The sequence below is a fragment of the Mauremys reevesii genome, linkage group 7, assembly GCF_016161935.1.
Source record: "Mauremys reevesii isolate NIE-2019 linkage group 7, ASM1616193v1, whole genome shotgun sequence".
NCBI classification, from domain to species: Eukaryota; Metazoa; Chordata; order Testudines; family Geoemydidae; genus Mauremys; species Mauremys reevesii.
This window is the reverse complement of record NC_052629.1, coordinates 11,424,858-11,438,513: the sequence shown is the minus strand read 5'-3', so window position 1 is coordinate 11,438,513 and position 13,656 is coordinate 11,424,858. Positions and strand designations below refer to the sequence as shown.

At 40.1% G+C, this 13,656-nt stretch overlaps 1 protein-coding gene across 10 annotated transcripts in view; it reads right to left on the bottom strand.

The window, feature by feature from the left end:
* The window catches only part of HABP2 (hyaluronan binding protein 2), a 54,983-nt gene that overhangs the window by 34,178 nt on the left and 7,149 nt on the right, over positions 1–13,656 (bottom strand). For 9 of the 10 annotated variants that reach the window (XM_039546471.1, XM_039546478.1, XM_039546476.1 and 6 more), the window contains exons 1-2: positions 13,037–13,155; positions 59–98 (exon numbers count right to left, since the gene is read on the bottom strand). In XM_039546471.1, the coding sequence (XP_039402405.1) occupies positions 59–98; positions 13,037–13,105 (109 nt within the window). In that variant the 5' untranslated portion in view covers positions 13,106–13,155. Of the gene's footprint in view, positions 1–58; positions 99–13,036; positions 13,156–13,656 lie in introns of those variants that run through there. The other variant, XM_039546482.1, reaches the window with a different exon arrangement.

Genomic DNA, 13,656 nt, shown 5'->3' with positions numbered 1-13,656 from the left:
CACAATCATGAAAATAATATACAGAGACCATTTTATGAAAGAAATCAGAACCACTTACCTGTCTGCAAGTCAACTAGTGAAGAGAAGAGGCTGGAAAGCTGCATAGAAGACAAAGAATGGTGGACTGGTAAGTTTTTGAATCCAAAACACAACAGGAGTCTAGTTTGAATGTATTTGCAGTTTCAGTTTCCCAAGAATTCTAATGAATGAAGCTGCTGCATTTTCAAAAGCACTCAGGACCCATTAGCTCCTATGTTCTCAAAAACACTTTTGAAAACTCACACACTTTATTGAAGTGCCTAAATAGGAATTGAGCCGTGAAAGTCCAGCTGATATTATGGATCTTGAGTAGAGCTTGGAGCGAACATGAGATTTTTTGGTTTGCTGGTAATTCCTTAAAATAATTAAATGTACAACAAATCACTATACATATACACACAGTTGTTTTGGTCAAACCAAAAATGAAATTTTTGAAATTTTCAGCTCATCCAAAAGTCAGGAAAAAATTTATTTGGGGTGAAATGAAACGCTTCATTTCTATTTTGAGCATTTTTAACTGGCTAGTTTTTTAAACAAATAATAGTAAAGGAAAATTTCAAAACAAACTGTGCTGAATTTTTTGGTTTTGGTTTCAATCAAAACAATTTGGCAAATTCAACACAAATTTCGGAAATGTTTCAGTCAACCCAAATCTGTGGGGTTTTTTTGGGGTTTTTTTTGGGGGGGTCGGTGGGAGGGAAGGCTTTTGGCCAAAAAGTTCCACCCACTCTTGTCCTGCATACTTCAGAAAATTGTGTCTGAATTATTCAAACTGCCTGTTCCCCTGTTAAGTGACTGCATTGTTTGTTTAACTACACATTGCTTCTTAGAATTATAGCTGGTTCTGATGTTTGCCTGAGTATTGATTCAGTAACCTCTGAAGTCAATGCAAAGATGCCTGTTGATCAATGGGTGAAGTTAAAGAAAATTTGAATCAGCAGGACCTGAAAATCTGAGCTGGAAGGCTCACAACAATGACAGGAGTTTGCATGGGCTTTCCAGAAATGCCTGTGTGGAAATTCTACATGTTCAACGTCTCCTGCAGAGTTCTGTTCCTTCCTCCTTGGATCCCAGGCAGCATCTGAATGTGCAACAAGGACAAATAATGGAGGAAGAAAGCTAAGCAAACCTTTGGAAGTGTTTGAGTTTTAAGAGAAGGTTTGGCTGAAGAGGGTTTTATTGAATCCAAACTGGCACGAACATCCCTAGCAATGAGACACTAAATAGGCTTCAACCTGGCACCTCTTAGATCATAGAATCTCAGGGTTGGAAGGGACCTCAGGAGATCATCTAGTCCAATCCCCTCATACAGTTACATTATATACATGATTTTGTGGATGGGATGCGAGTATACAGAATACTGAATAGTACAGAGAAGGTAGCTCTCCCTATTTCACAGTACAGGAGGGGTACAAATACGCCCAAAGCAACCTCATTTATGTATTCAAACTAGTATTCCCAGAATGATTTGGAGAGTTTCGGTTTTGCTTTTTTGCATTATTTACATGGTTCATTATCTATGCTTGATAGACAATTAACTGGTTAAATAATGCAGAAAACAACTTTCTGCGAATACAAACTTGAATATGTAAACTAGTTTGCTGTGGGTGTGTTTGTATCCCTCTTGTGTTTAAACCAGGAAGAACAGCAGCTCCAGATCCACCCATTCCATTGACTACAACGGGAACCTTAACAGAGCAGAGTTCTCCAGACCTCTCAGCAGAGCCTCCATACAGCTGCAATTAAATGAACCATCCAAGTATCTAACCAAATCATTTGCAACTAGGATGAAGCACATTCATGCAATTTTTTTCAGGTCAATGACTGGGGTGATGACAATTATAGGGTCATAAATGCAATATACTAGGTATATATTAATCAGTGCAGGTAAAGGTTTCCCCAAGTCCCTTGCCAGAGCCCAGATCAGAGGCAATTGTACAAGCAAAATGCATCTGACCTCACCCTTTAAGACAATGTTCAAAACTGGGTATTGGGCTACACATTAGAGATGAGTCTAAATCAAAACCCTGAAACGGAACTTAATCCTGGTTGGCTAAATACACTAAACAAAAAGAAACAAGCAAAGAATGGTACAAAGCAAAGCTACATTTACAGTCCCCTTCCCTCAAAAGTAAGAATCCTTCCCATCCTTTAGAGCTGTCTCTCTGCACTTAACCCAAATTCCCCACCTTGTCGGTTTCCATCATTCACTGCATTATCTGTCCAGCTGGGACTGCACATCACTGTTTGCGGGGCGCCTTGTCTGATTCAGCAAAGAATTGAAGCAGATGCTTAACTTTAAGCCTCGCTCCTGGACTAAAGCCTCTAGGTGCTGCTGCAATACTGTACAGACATTACGCCTGGTGCTAAGGAATTCATTTCTGGAGAGCCATATGGATTTCGACAGGGCTTTTCCATAAATGGAGGTATAGTCCATGTCTAAGGCTTTCTCTACACTAGAGAGGGTTTTGCCAGTATAAATATACCAGTGTAGCTATTCTGGCAAACCCTCCTAGTGGGCATCGAGTTCGCTCTGGCAAGGCGTTATTTTGCCAATATAGCTTGTAGCAGTTCCGCCAGCTGCATCTCTATATAACTCCATTTATGTGAGAGCTTTGCCACCAGGGCTATGTGGGTGAGGGTCGTGCTTTTCTCAGCATAGCTAGGCGGGTAAAACGTTTACATACCAGACCAGGCCGGTGCGTTAACCATTACTCTTCCCATCAGGAGCTTGTGTTACGTTTCCCCCTCCCTCAGTGCTACCTTTAATGACCCAGCCACCTTAGCACAACAAAGGAGAGAACTGGCCTCTCAGCTTTGAAATGCTTCCCCAACCCAAACCTTTTGAGTTTCAGTCATTACATTTGAGAACTCACCAAACCGTACTGGCTTAAAGGAATATTCTCTTGCTTAATGGCACAAAGCCACATTTTGCCTGTTTTGCTTCGTGTACAAAACTTTCTGTAGCTCTCGTCTTTGGACCCTCCTCAGCCCCTAAGGTCTAGCCCTTGCTCTTGTTTTAGCACCATGAGTTGCTGTGCGAAATCAGCAGGGTAGCCAAGTTTCCAAAATTCACAGAAATGCACAGTGAGTATCAAAGGCTAGGGCCGAGCCCTCTCTGTGTTTTACATGCTTGCACCGGGCATTGTTGCTATATTTCACGCGGCCACCAGAGGGGGCACTTGTTCTTCAGTGGAAGTATCATAAAAACAAGTCAGAAGCAGGATTCAAACAAAAGAAGTTGAAAAATAATAGATTCTGCGTTTTCTTTCACCAAGCACGATCATTTCTGCAGCTTGCCACGGATACTTCGTGTTCTCAAAAGAAAAAAAAATTGCTGAACGTGTGAATCCTGTTTGCATCAGGGCATGAGAGAGACAAAAGATGAAGCTAGAAGTCAGAGGCACCTCATTTTAATTCTTCAGTCTCATAACAAACAAAAGCCCTACAAAAATATTTAAGATAAAATGTATCTGGTTAATTTGCTGAGCCTGGAGTCACCGGTGCATTGGGAAAATGGCTGAAATGCAAAATGGCCAAACTTAGACTGGACTTTATAACAATAAGTATAAGAATAAACAATTATCCAATGCTTCATTTCTCCAAAGCACTGACAAACATTAGCTCATTAATTAGACCTAGAACACAAAAGGAAGACGCTGCCAATGTTTGCTACTTTATATTTTTTCATTGTAGGTGTTTATCATCTGTGGTCTAACTTCATGGACAGCAAAAGGATTCAGCTAGTTAAATGTAACCGACTGGACCTTGTAATGCCAGAACTGTGCACCTTGTGCACTGAAGCCCAAACCCTACAGCCCTTTTGCAGCCATTTAAGCCCATGGCAATTTTTCCTGACAAAAGACTGCAGGATATGGCCTTAGTTGTAAGCAGGACTTGCCAATAAGCATCTGGCTGTTTGTTGCAAGTCCCTTTTCATGAAGCAAATTTACTCACTGATTTGCCAATGTTCACTCTCACGTGCTCAGAAATGGGTGTCCTTCCTTTGGAGCATCATGGGAACTGAGAAACTAGGCGCTAGGACTGGTTGAAAGTGGCTATATCCTCAGGTGATGGCTGGAAAAGAGCCTTTGAACCTCAGTCAGATGCAAGAAACACAATGGTACAAATAAATAAGGACTTGTTTAAATCTATCAGGAACAAATAAAATCCTAGCAATATTACAGCTCCGATTTTTGTTCCAATTTACAGGGATGGTAACATTGTGCAGAAAAGAGAGAAATATTCCACAAATCTTTCTGTTCTGTGTTAGGAAAGAAGCAGAACAATGTAATATTTCACAGTGATAATGAAATGCTTTGTATTTCATCAGCAACTGGGGATGATGTTAAACAGCAACTATTGAAGTTAAACATTTTTAAAGTTGTAGGGTGAGAACTTGCACCCAAGATTATTAATGGAACTGGAACTGAAGCAATAATGTTGATTTTTAAGAAATCTTGAAACACTAGCGAAGGTCCAGAGGACTGGAAAATGCCAATGTTGTACAAATATTTAAAAAGAGTAAATAGGATGACCTGGGAAACAAGAGGCATCGATCTCAGGCAAAATCATGGAAAGGCTGATATGGACTGCAATCAGTAAAGAATTAAAAATGGATGTGTAATTAAAGCCAATCAACATGATTTTTTTGGAAAACAGATTTTGTCAAACAAACATGATGCTGTTTTTTAATGAGATCACAAGTTTAGTTGATAAAAGTAACTGCATTGACGTAATATACTTAGACTACTGTAAGGCATTTGACTTCGTTCTGCATGACATTCTGATAAAAAATTAGATCTATATAAAGTGAATGCAGTCCATAGTAAGTGGATTAAAAACTAGATCAGTAATAGATCTTAAACAGCAACTGTAAACAGAGAATTGTGATCCAGTGGGAGTGTTTCTATAAGGGACCCACAGGGATCTGTTCTCGGACCAATGCTGTTCATTATCTTAATCACTGTGGAAGAAAATATAAAATCATTGCAAGTAAAATTTTCAGGTAACATAAAAATTGGTGGAATGGTAAATAATGAAGGGGATAGGTCAGGTATACAGACTAACCTGGATCGCTTGGTAATAAGTTGGGCTCGTTTGAACAGCACTCTTTTTAACACAGGCAAATGCAAGGTCAGACATCTACAAATAAAAGAATGTAGGTCCTACTGTGAAAAAGAGTTAGCAATCATGGTGGATAACCAGCTGAACATGAGCTTCCAGTGCAAAGCTGTAGCTAAGAAGGTGAACATGGTCCTTGAATGTATAAGCAGGGGAATGTCAAGTAGTGTTAGGGAGGTACTATTACCTTTGCATACAGTATTAGTGAGACCATTACTGGAAGATTGTGTCCAGTTTGGTGTCAACATTTCTGAAATGATGTTGACACATTTGAAAGGGTTCAAAACACAGCTACAAGAATGAATTGAGGTCTAGAAAAATACCTTATATTGAGAGACTTAAGAAGCTCAGTCTGATTAGGTGATCTAAGAGAAGTTTAAGAAGTGAGTTGATCATGGTCTACAAGTACCTACATTGGGAAGAGATTTATGATCGTAGACTACACTTTTATTTAGCAGAAAAAGGCATAATAAGATCCAATGGTTGGATCTGAAACGAGACAAATTCGGACCAGAAAGAAGGTGCAAATTTTGAAGACTGGGGGCAATTAATCATTAGAACATCTTACCTGGGGATGTGGCTGGATTACCATCACTTGCAGTCTTTACATCAAAACTGGATGTCTTAATAAAAGATATGTTATAGCTCGAACAGACTTTATGAGCTTGATGAAGAAATTTCTGGGAGAGGTTCTATGCCCTACATTATGGAGGAGGTCAGCCTAGCTTATCATACTGGCCTCCTCTGGCCTTAAAATATATGAACATTTGAATATATGAACAAAACCAAAACATGAATTGAGCTAGTTAACTCATTGGAGTAAGTTGTGACATTTTCCTATACCTTGCAGTGAACCAATCTCAACCACAGTAAGATAAATACTGACTTTTTAGTTTGTCCACCTGTATACAGTAAAGCTGCAGACTGCTTTTTAAAACTCTTATGGTTCTTGTTTTGAGAAAAATGTCTACCCGACCATGATAATGGGTAAAATTTACAAAAAAAACATTTAGGAGCCAAAGTCTTGTGAATGGAAGTCAGTGGGTTAAGTTTCTTTTGGACATAAGACTTGGAAGCCTAAATCACTTGAGTGCTTTTGAGACTATATTTCAGCCTCTCATCTCTAAAGCTCCCTGTGAGAATTGTGCCTATTTCTGCATGGCATGTCACATGGAGCCAGAATTTTCTCCTTGGACCCTTGCCATAAAAATAAAAATAAATCCACAGAAATACCCCGGGTAACGCTCATAAAGAGACAGGTTGAGGAAAGAGCGAAACGTAGCAGGGCAGGGAACTCTCAAATAGCTGCCCTTTGCTATGCAGAACATCACAAAAGGTCTTTGAAAGAAAGAGGCAGAAGATGGGAACGACCAGTGCAGCTGCTGGAAATGATCGTGTGGGATATAGCCAGCTGGCTGCACTGCTTAATGCTTCCGAGGAAGCGGAATATCCCCTAAACTTCCCTGCTCACAGGCGCTGCCAAGGAAAATTCCTTCCTAACCATAAACCTGGAGATTACACATTGCCGTTCCCATTACAATCAAATAGATACAGAATTGAGACTGGTTGTAAAACACAGGAGAGCGCTTGAGCAATTTCTGTCCATCACTGACAGTAGGTCTGAAAGAGCTATAACCATAGCCACAACTGCCTGTCCATTGTGAATCTCTTGTCCACTCTGACAGCTTTCAAAGGGATCTTTTGTCTGGGCTTTTGACAGACCAGAAAAGAATCAGATGTTCTGACAGTCTAACAAGCATCCAAATTCTTGGGTACCACCACGTTGAACAGCAGCATTCCAGGAACTTTGCTGGAAAAGTCCCAAGCTCCCAACGGCATTGCATCAATGTTATAACTGGATTATAATGGAAGCAGGGTGTGTTCTCACATGGAGCATACAGGGAACATATACACATTATCCTTAGAGTGGGAAATGGTCTACTTAAAAGGACTTCATCATGGTTAGTGGGTTCTAGGTTTCTCTTTCCCAATACGGCAACCTCTGCCTTTTCCAAGTTAGGAATACACATACTGTCTGCCTCTTGATCCCATTACAAGCCCTAGAGTCTTGAGGAGAAAGGACAAGCAAACATATTCTAATGCGATATTTATGCTGCAATCTTTTTTTATTTGCTTTAGGAGAGCGGATGACAAGCGCCGAATGTGCCTGGTTTCAGAATATCAGAAACTGAATTTATTTAATGTCTCTGTTTTTGGAACTGTTAAGTTGAAACCCTTTCCCCTTTTAGCATCTGATACGGGAACCCCTTGGGGCCCAGAAGGGAGCCGAAAGCATGGCTATTGGAGATGCTGTTGTAACCACCTCTCCTGCTTACCCAAGGGCTCCTGGCTACTGTATTTCAAGACAATCTTTGCACCACAAGTTAATCTTGCACCACAAGAAGCTTCCTGGGGAAGTGTGGGTGTTTTCAAACCGGCTCAGCTGTTGAGCGTGTGCATTTGTGTTTACACGGGAAACAGGCTCTGTTTCAGGAATCAGGAGCAAAAGAGGGGGCTGCAGAATCTGTTTCAATGGGGCTGCAAAAGCAGATTCTATCACCCTGCCAGAAGTGCTGGGTATCATCAAGCATTCTGCAGTCAGTGCTGAGAATGCAGGTTATGCTGTTAGACTTAAAGCTTATGCAAAGCCATTAAGTCCCTTTAGTTACAAGGGATATCAACCCACCTGCTTCAGGGCATAAGCTGATTGCCTTCGGGGGTCAGAAAGGAATATTTCCCTCTATGTTATAGCATTGCACAATTAGCTAGGGGCATTGTGAAGGCTTTTTGCTTTCCGGCAGCATCAGGCAAACGTAGGCCAGTGTTGCAGTGGCAGGATATTGGCCTTGATGGACCAATGATCAATGCTGCTGTGACTACTCATAGTCCTCTGTTTAGGGAATTGTTTTATGATGCAATAGAGCATGCTGCCCATATGTGCATACCACAGAACTATGGGGAGAATATGCATAGACCAGCATCATTGATTTATTTAATCAATGCATTCTGTTGACAAACGCAGCAGCCAGCATCATGAGCTGTTGCTGTCTACACGTCCGTGGGCTCGATGCTGTGCCGATCGATGCACTGGGGCTCGATTTAGCGGGTCTAGTGAAGATCCGCTAAATCGACGGCAGAGCGCTCTCCAATCGACCCCGGTACTCCACTGGGAATGAGAGGAGTAAAGTAAGTTGACAGGAGAGTGTCTCCCATTGACCCAGCACGGTGTAGACACCGCAGTGAGACGACCTAAGCTACATCGACTTCAGCTACATTATTCACGTAGCTGTAGTCACGTAACTTAGGTCAACTTACTGCGGTAGTGTAGATATAGCCTGACTTTGGGACTTTGAGCACTCAGTGATGAGCATCTAGCACTTGAGCTGAGGAAATAGCTCCTTTAGCTGGTAGCTACAGGAGATTCATATCCCCTGTGGCCCAGCCACTGCAGTGGGATGCATGACACACTCTGAACAGTGGGTTTCACTGAGCATTTTAAAAATCTTAATCATCTCTTTTAATAATTCATGCTTCACAAGCAAATATACTGTAGGTTAAGCTAGTGGCCATGCTGGTGGGTTCAAAACATTCTCCTTTATAACCCTGCCTTTTTTAGTTTTCATACATTCTGAAATGTCCACATCAATGGGCAGAGGTAAGGGCTCGATTCTGCATCCATTACTCATGTGAGTCAGCCTTACTCCTGTGAGTAGGGCTGTTGAAGTCAGCGGGACTATTCCTATGAGGAAAGGTTTGAACATTAAGGCTTCAGTTCCGCAAAGCGCTTAGGCACATGCTTAACATTAAGCACATACTTAAGTCCCATAAACACCTACCATGTGCGCAAGTGCTTTGTTAAATCAGGGCCTTAATTTCCTATCTGAACTTTTCTAAATTCACCCATCATCATGAAATCGGGGCACAAACATAGCTCTCATATTTACTGACTTCTGAAGTCCTGACTCAGCAAAGTATTTAAACCCACGCTGAAATCGGCAAAGCACTTGAAACACAAGCTTCGGTACTTTGCTGAGAAAGGACACTTTGCTGAAGCAACGTCTTAACTCTAAAGGTGCTTAACTCTACAACCTCAGTGTTTCAATAACAGTCTTTTGTTTTAATTTTGCAAAAGTAAGAAATCCTTAACGATAACAGACCTTAGTCTGAGAATGTCTCTGCTACTAAATGTTTGGTAAGAAGTTGAGTGAGACAGTCATTAAAAAACAAAAAAGCAAAGCCCAGGTTCTCAGAATAGTGATGTGATAACCAGTGAATTCCTACTGAAATTCTAAGCAAAATAAATTGAATAAAAACCATAAAGGATCTCTAGTCACTGAAGCAAAACTTGCATATAGTTCAATTATGTTGTTTAAATATGGCCAGATTCTGCTCTCAGTTTCACCAATGTTGTAATTCCACAACCCTTGATGGATTTACTCCAGATTTTCACATTTTGTAACTGGTTTCTTTTCCGATCATATTGCATTGAACTGACAGGAGAATTTCACCTTAGACCCTGATCCTGAAATCCTGGTGCTTTTCTGTTCAGCTCTGACTAGACGGAACTAATGCATGAAATGTTGTTTGGCTTCTGCAATATTATAACAATAACCCTTTAATAATTATACTGCTACATATAAAAACTCCTATAACCCAAGTCTAATAAAAAATAAAATGAAGAGGATGATGATGGCAAGGAAGGAAACATTAATTTAATTTTTCCACTGAGTTTGGCAGAGTGTAAAGTCTATTTTTTTTTTGACAGACTGCTTTCAGGGCAACTTCTTTGGAACAAATCATTAAGCCCAAAATGTCCTCTTATAACGTTTGTCATGTCATGGTCACGTCACAGCAACTGGGCCTTTTTTTTTTTTTCCGCTGGGATTCATGCCAAGTGCTAAGCCAAAAAAACCTTGTTATATTAATTATTAATAAAAACATGTTTTATTAAAAACTAGCCTGCTGAATATTGTGTCGTGCTGCTTTTCGGTGACAGCAGAATTGCTTTTGCATTTTAGCAACGTTAATGAAATTTTGGAGGGCGGGGGGTAATATATATCTATATACTCCATTTTCCTCAGCGATATTTACAGGAAAGTCAGATTAAAACCATCAAAGCTAATTAATTGATCTAGCATTTAGGACTAGTCAGGAAAATCTGTACATGATTTAGTACAGGATCCAACCTTCTGCAATGGGTGTGAATTAAAGCCTCATCATCATTCTGGACTTGTTTTGATTTGATTGGGTTCTCACAAAATCTGTGAAACTGATGCTGAAGTACCCTAGCATTGATGCTGCCAGTAAGTTGTCAAATGCATCACTGGATCAAGTGTGTGGTATCCGTTGTTGTCTGTGGATGGATAGCCCTAACAATACACTATTTAAATAAAACTCTGTTGTGTAGTGAAAATCACTGATCATGTAGTCACCAGCCAGTTCAAAAAGATCCATAAGCCATTAAAAAAACATCTCTCTCTTTCTTCCAAAGGACTGAATTTAAGCACATCAACATTTAGAATTTCAGAATGAATTTCAGTAAACATGAAATCTCATCAACTGAAATCTTCATTAAAGAATAAGTGAAAAAAACAACAACCTCTTTTGTAAGAAAATCTGCATGCTGAAATGTTTGGAGGAACGGGAATGTTTTTAAAAGTGATTTTTAACTTCTCTTGGGTTACAAGCCAATCTTTTATTTTTCTTTAGTGATGGGATGAACAGATCTGGAAAAGTATCTCTCTCTAGCTCTGATAAGACTAGGGTTTGGAGTTCTCTAGTTGTGTTGAATGTTTTGCTGTTAACCTTTTCCCCCTACAGTCAGAGATGTGAATATTTTGGGGGGGTCTTTTGATGCGGCGGAGCTGCTGTTTGGCATCTCTGGTTATCTGGCAGACAGATCACACGCTTAACATCCTCTTTGAATAAGTCTGCAAAATTAACAAACCCGAGCACGCTACTCACCCTTTTAGGTGAGTATCTAATCCTTTCTGCATCAATGGTCATTTGAAAAAACACATGGACCTAACTGCAATACTGTACTACAGAGAGATGAATTCCTTCAGGGGCCCTATTTCACTCCATTAAACATGAAGACTGAGAGCCCTTATTTTTATCACAGCAACTGCAATTCTGGTTCAGATTCTGACTCATTAAGGGCCTAATACTCTCTCACTGTCATTAGGGGGAATATTTCCATTGACTTTAATAGAAGTAAGCAAAAGCTCCAACATCTTATATGGTTAAAAAAAAACTTGTTAAAAATCTTTGCGTCAATAAATCCAGTGGCAGGTTGTTCCACAGGTTAACAAGATGTAACAATTATTGCCTTTTACTGGCTATAAACATATTGTTTCCCTTTCTTGCATTGTGGGACTGTGGAAAAAGAAACACCCTACTGGCTTTGTCGGTACTTGTCTCCTCACACAAATTGGCCAAATAGTACCTTTTAATTTAGCCTCTTTTGGAAGCCATCTCCACTTAGCAAAGACTGGGATGTGTTAGTATTTGTATGGAAACATTAGCAGAGCTGTAAGCTTCACTCTGTCCAGAGCCACTGTACTAACTTCACACTTAATAACACTCTAACATTCACCAGAATTAGGCTAAACAAACTCCAACATTTTGTTTCACACACAGGCACGCACAACCCCATCCAGGCAACCCGTCTCTTTAACGTTTAATGTCTCCTCCAAATATTTTAGAAAACCCATTTGAACCATGAAGCTTTCTAGCTCTAAGAACCACATGCCACATTCTGCGTGTGTTTTGGTTTGAGACTCTCAGGTCTTCTGAGCAAGGTACAATTAAATGTCTGGCACTGTTCACGTATTGCACAGCTCCACGTATACCTTGGCACTATATGGATAATAAATAATACAGGAGGAGTCAAAACTAGATCATTTGGGTCCAGTTGTCAAGGATAATTGGGAACTAGGGAAAGTTTAAAAAGCTGACTTTGAAAGTGTGTTGATCAGGAGACTTATTAATACATATGTTTTTCTCCTAGCTACAGTGAAATCAGTTCTATGTATTAGGGACAGAAGAACATTCTTCAAGAGCGTAGAAGAAGGTGCACGATGTTAATACCATCATTGATTATTTTCATAGCAGTAGAGCCTAGCAGCCTCAGTCATGGACCTCATGGTGCTAGGTGCTGTACAAACAGAGAACAAAGACAGTCCCTACATCAAAGATTTGACAATTTAAGTATAAGACAACAGATGGATCCAGACAGGCAGGGCAGTACAAGGAAACAACGAGACAATATTCGTCAGTATAATAGGTAGTGGTTTCAGCACACCGGCTGCCTGACCACTGTCAAATAAATACTGTGTGTTTTACAGATGTAAGTGCAGATCCTTAACAGCGCTCTATTGATTTATACTAACGGAGGATCTGGCCCACAGTACTTATTTTTTCACTAGGCTCTGTGTTCCCCATCTGCCTCTTTATACTCGCCCTTTGCTTGTTTTACTCTGCTCTATCTTTCAACCTATTTTCACATTGGATTTTCCTTCTCTGTCCGTTTGGGGGTCCTCTCCACAGAGGAGCTCTCTGGGGTGGAATGTCTATTATATAATGCTCAGGTTTCCACCTTTTAGGCCCACGACATTCCAGTGGATCTGAATCTAGGCTAAATCAGTACTTCCAATCTCTGAGACAGTACTTAATCAGTGGGCTTGGCAGTTTGTAGCCCCAGCACCTCTGGGTTTGCTGCATCAGTTATGAATGTAAAAAAATTGCCTCAGCCCCGGCACCTCTTTCATTACAAATTAAGCACTGCTCTGAGGTAGAGCTTAGTTTTGTAATTGCTAGGTAAAGGTTCTGCAAAGAACTGCACAAGCAGTAACTATCTTAGAAGGATACTTACACAGAAAGGTGCATTCCCCAGCAACAGGATCAGAGGAAGAACCCAAAGGGACACAGCTCCATTAAACATCCTCACAAACTAAATTTTCCTACAAATAATCTTGCATTTGTTGACTATGTTTTTTTCTGTAAAGTCAAACTACAATGGATAGAGCTCAAGTTCATGCAATGCAAATGATTAACTATGCCTCAAATATTGTTTAATGTTTAATGTTTGGTCAACAGACTATCCTGATCAAATACGTGCTACCGGTGAATCCATTCCAGTACATTCTTGTCTTGATCATTGGGGAACATGTCAAAATGACAAAGTTTAACAACCTAGTGCGTAATAAATAAAAGTAGTATGTATGTATTATTATCAACATTATTGTCAACTCTAGACATTCAAAGATATGAGTCAGAGACAATCCCACAGCAAAAAAACCCATGAGATTTGGATTAAAAATCATGAGATTTTTTAAAATAAATGTTGGGTTCTTTTTATTGGCTTCTGGGTTTTGACTCTTTAGGGGCTATGTTTTCAAGCTTTCCCTCACAACCAGGAGAGCTAGGAATTTACTTCTTTTTAAAATGAAAGCAGAGAATCTCATGTAATAACATGACTCCAGGTGCAGGAGC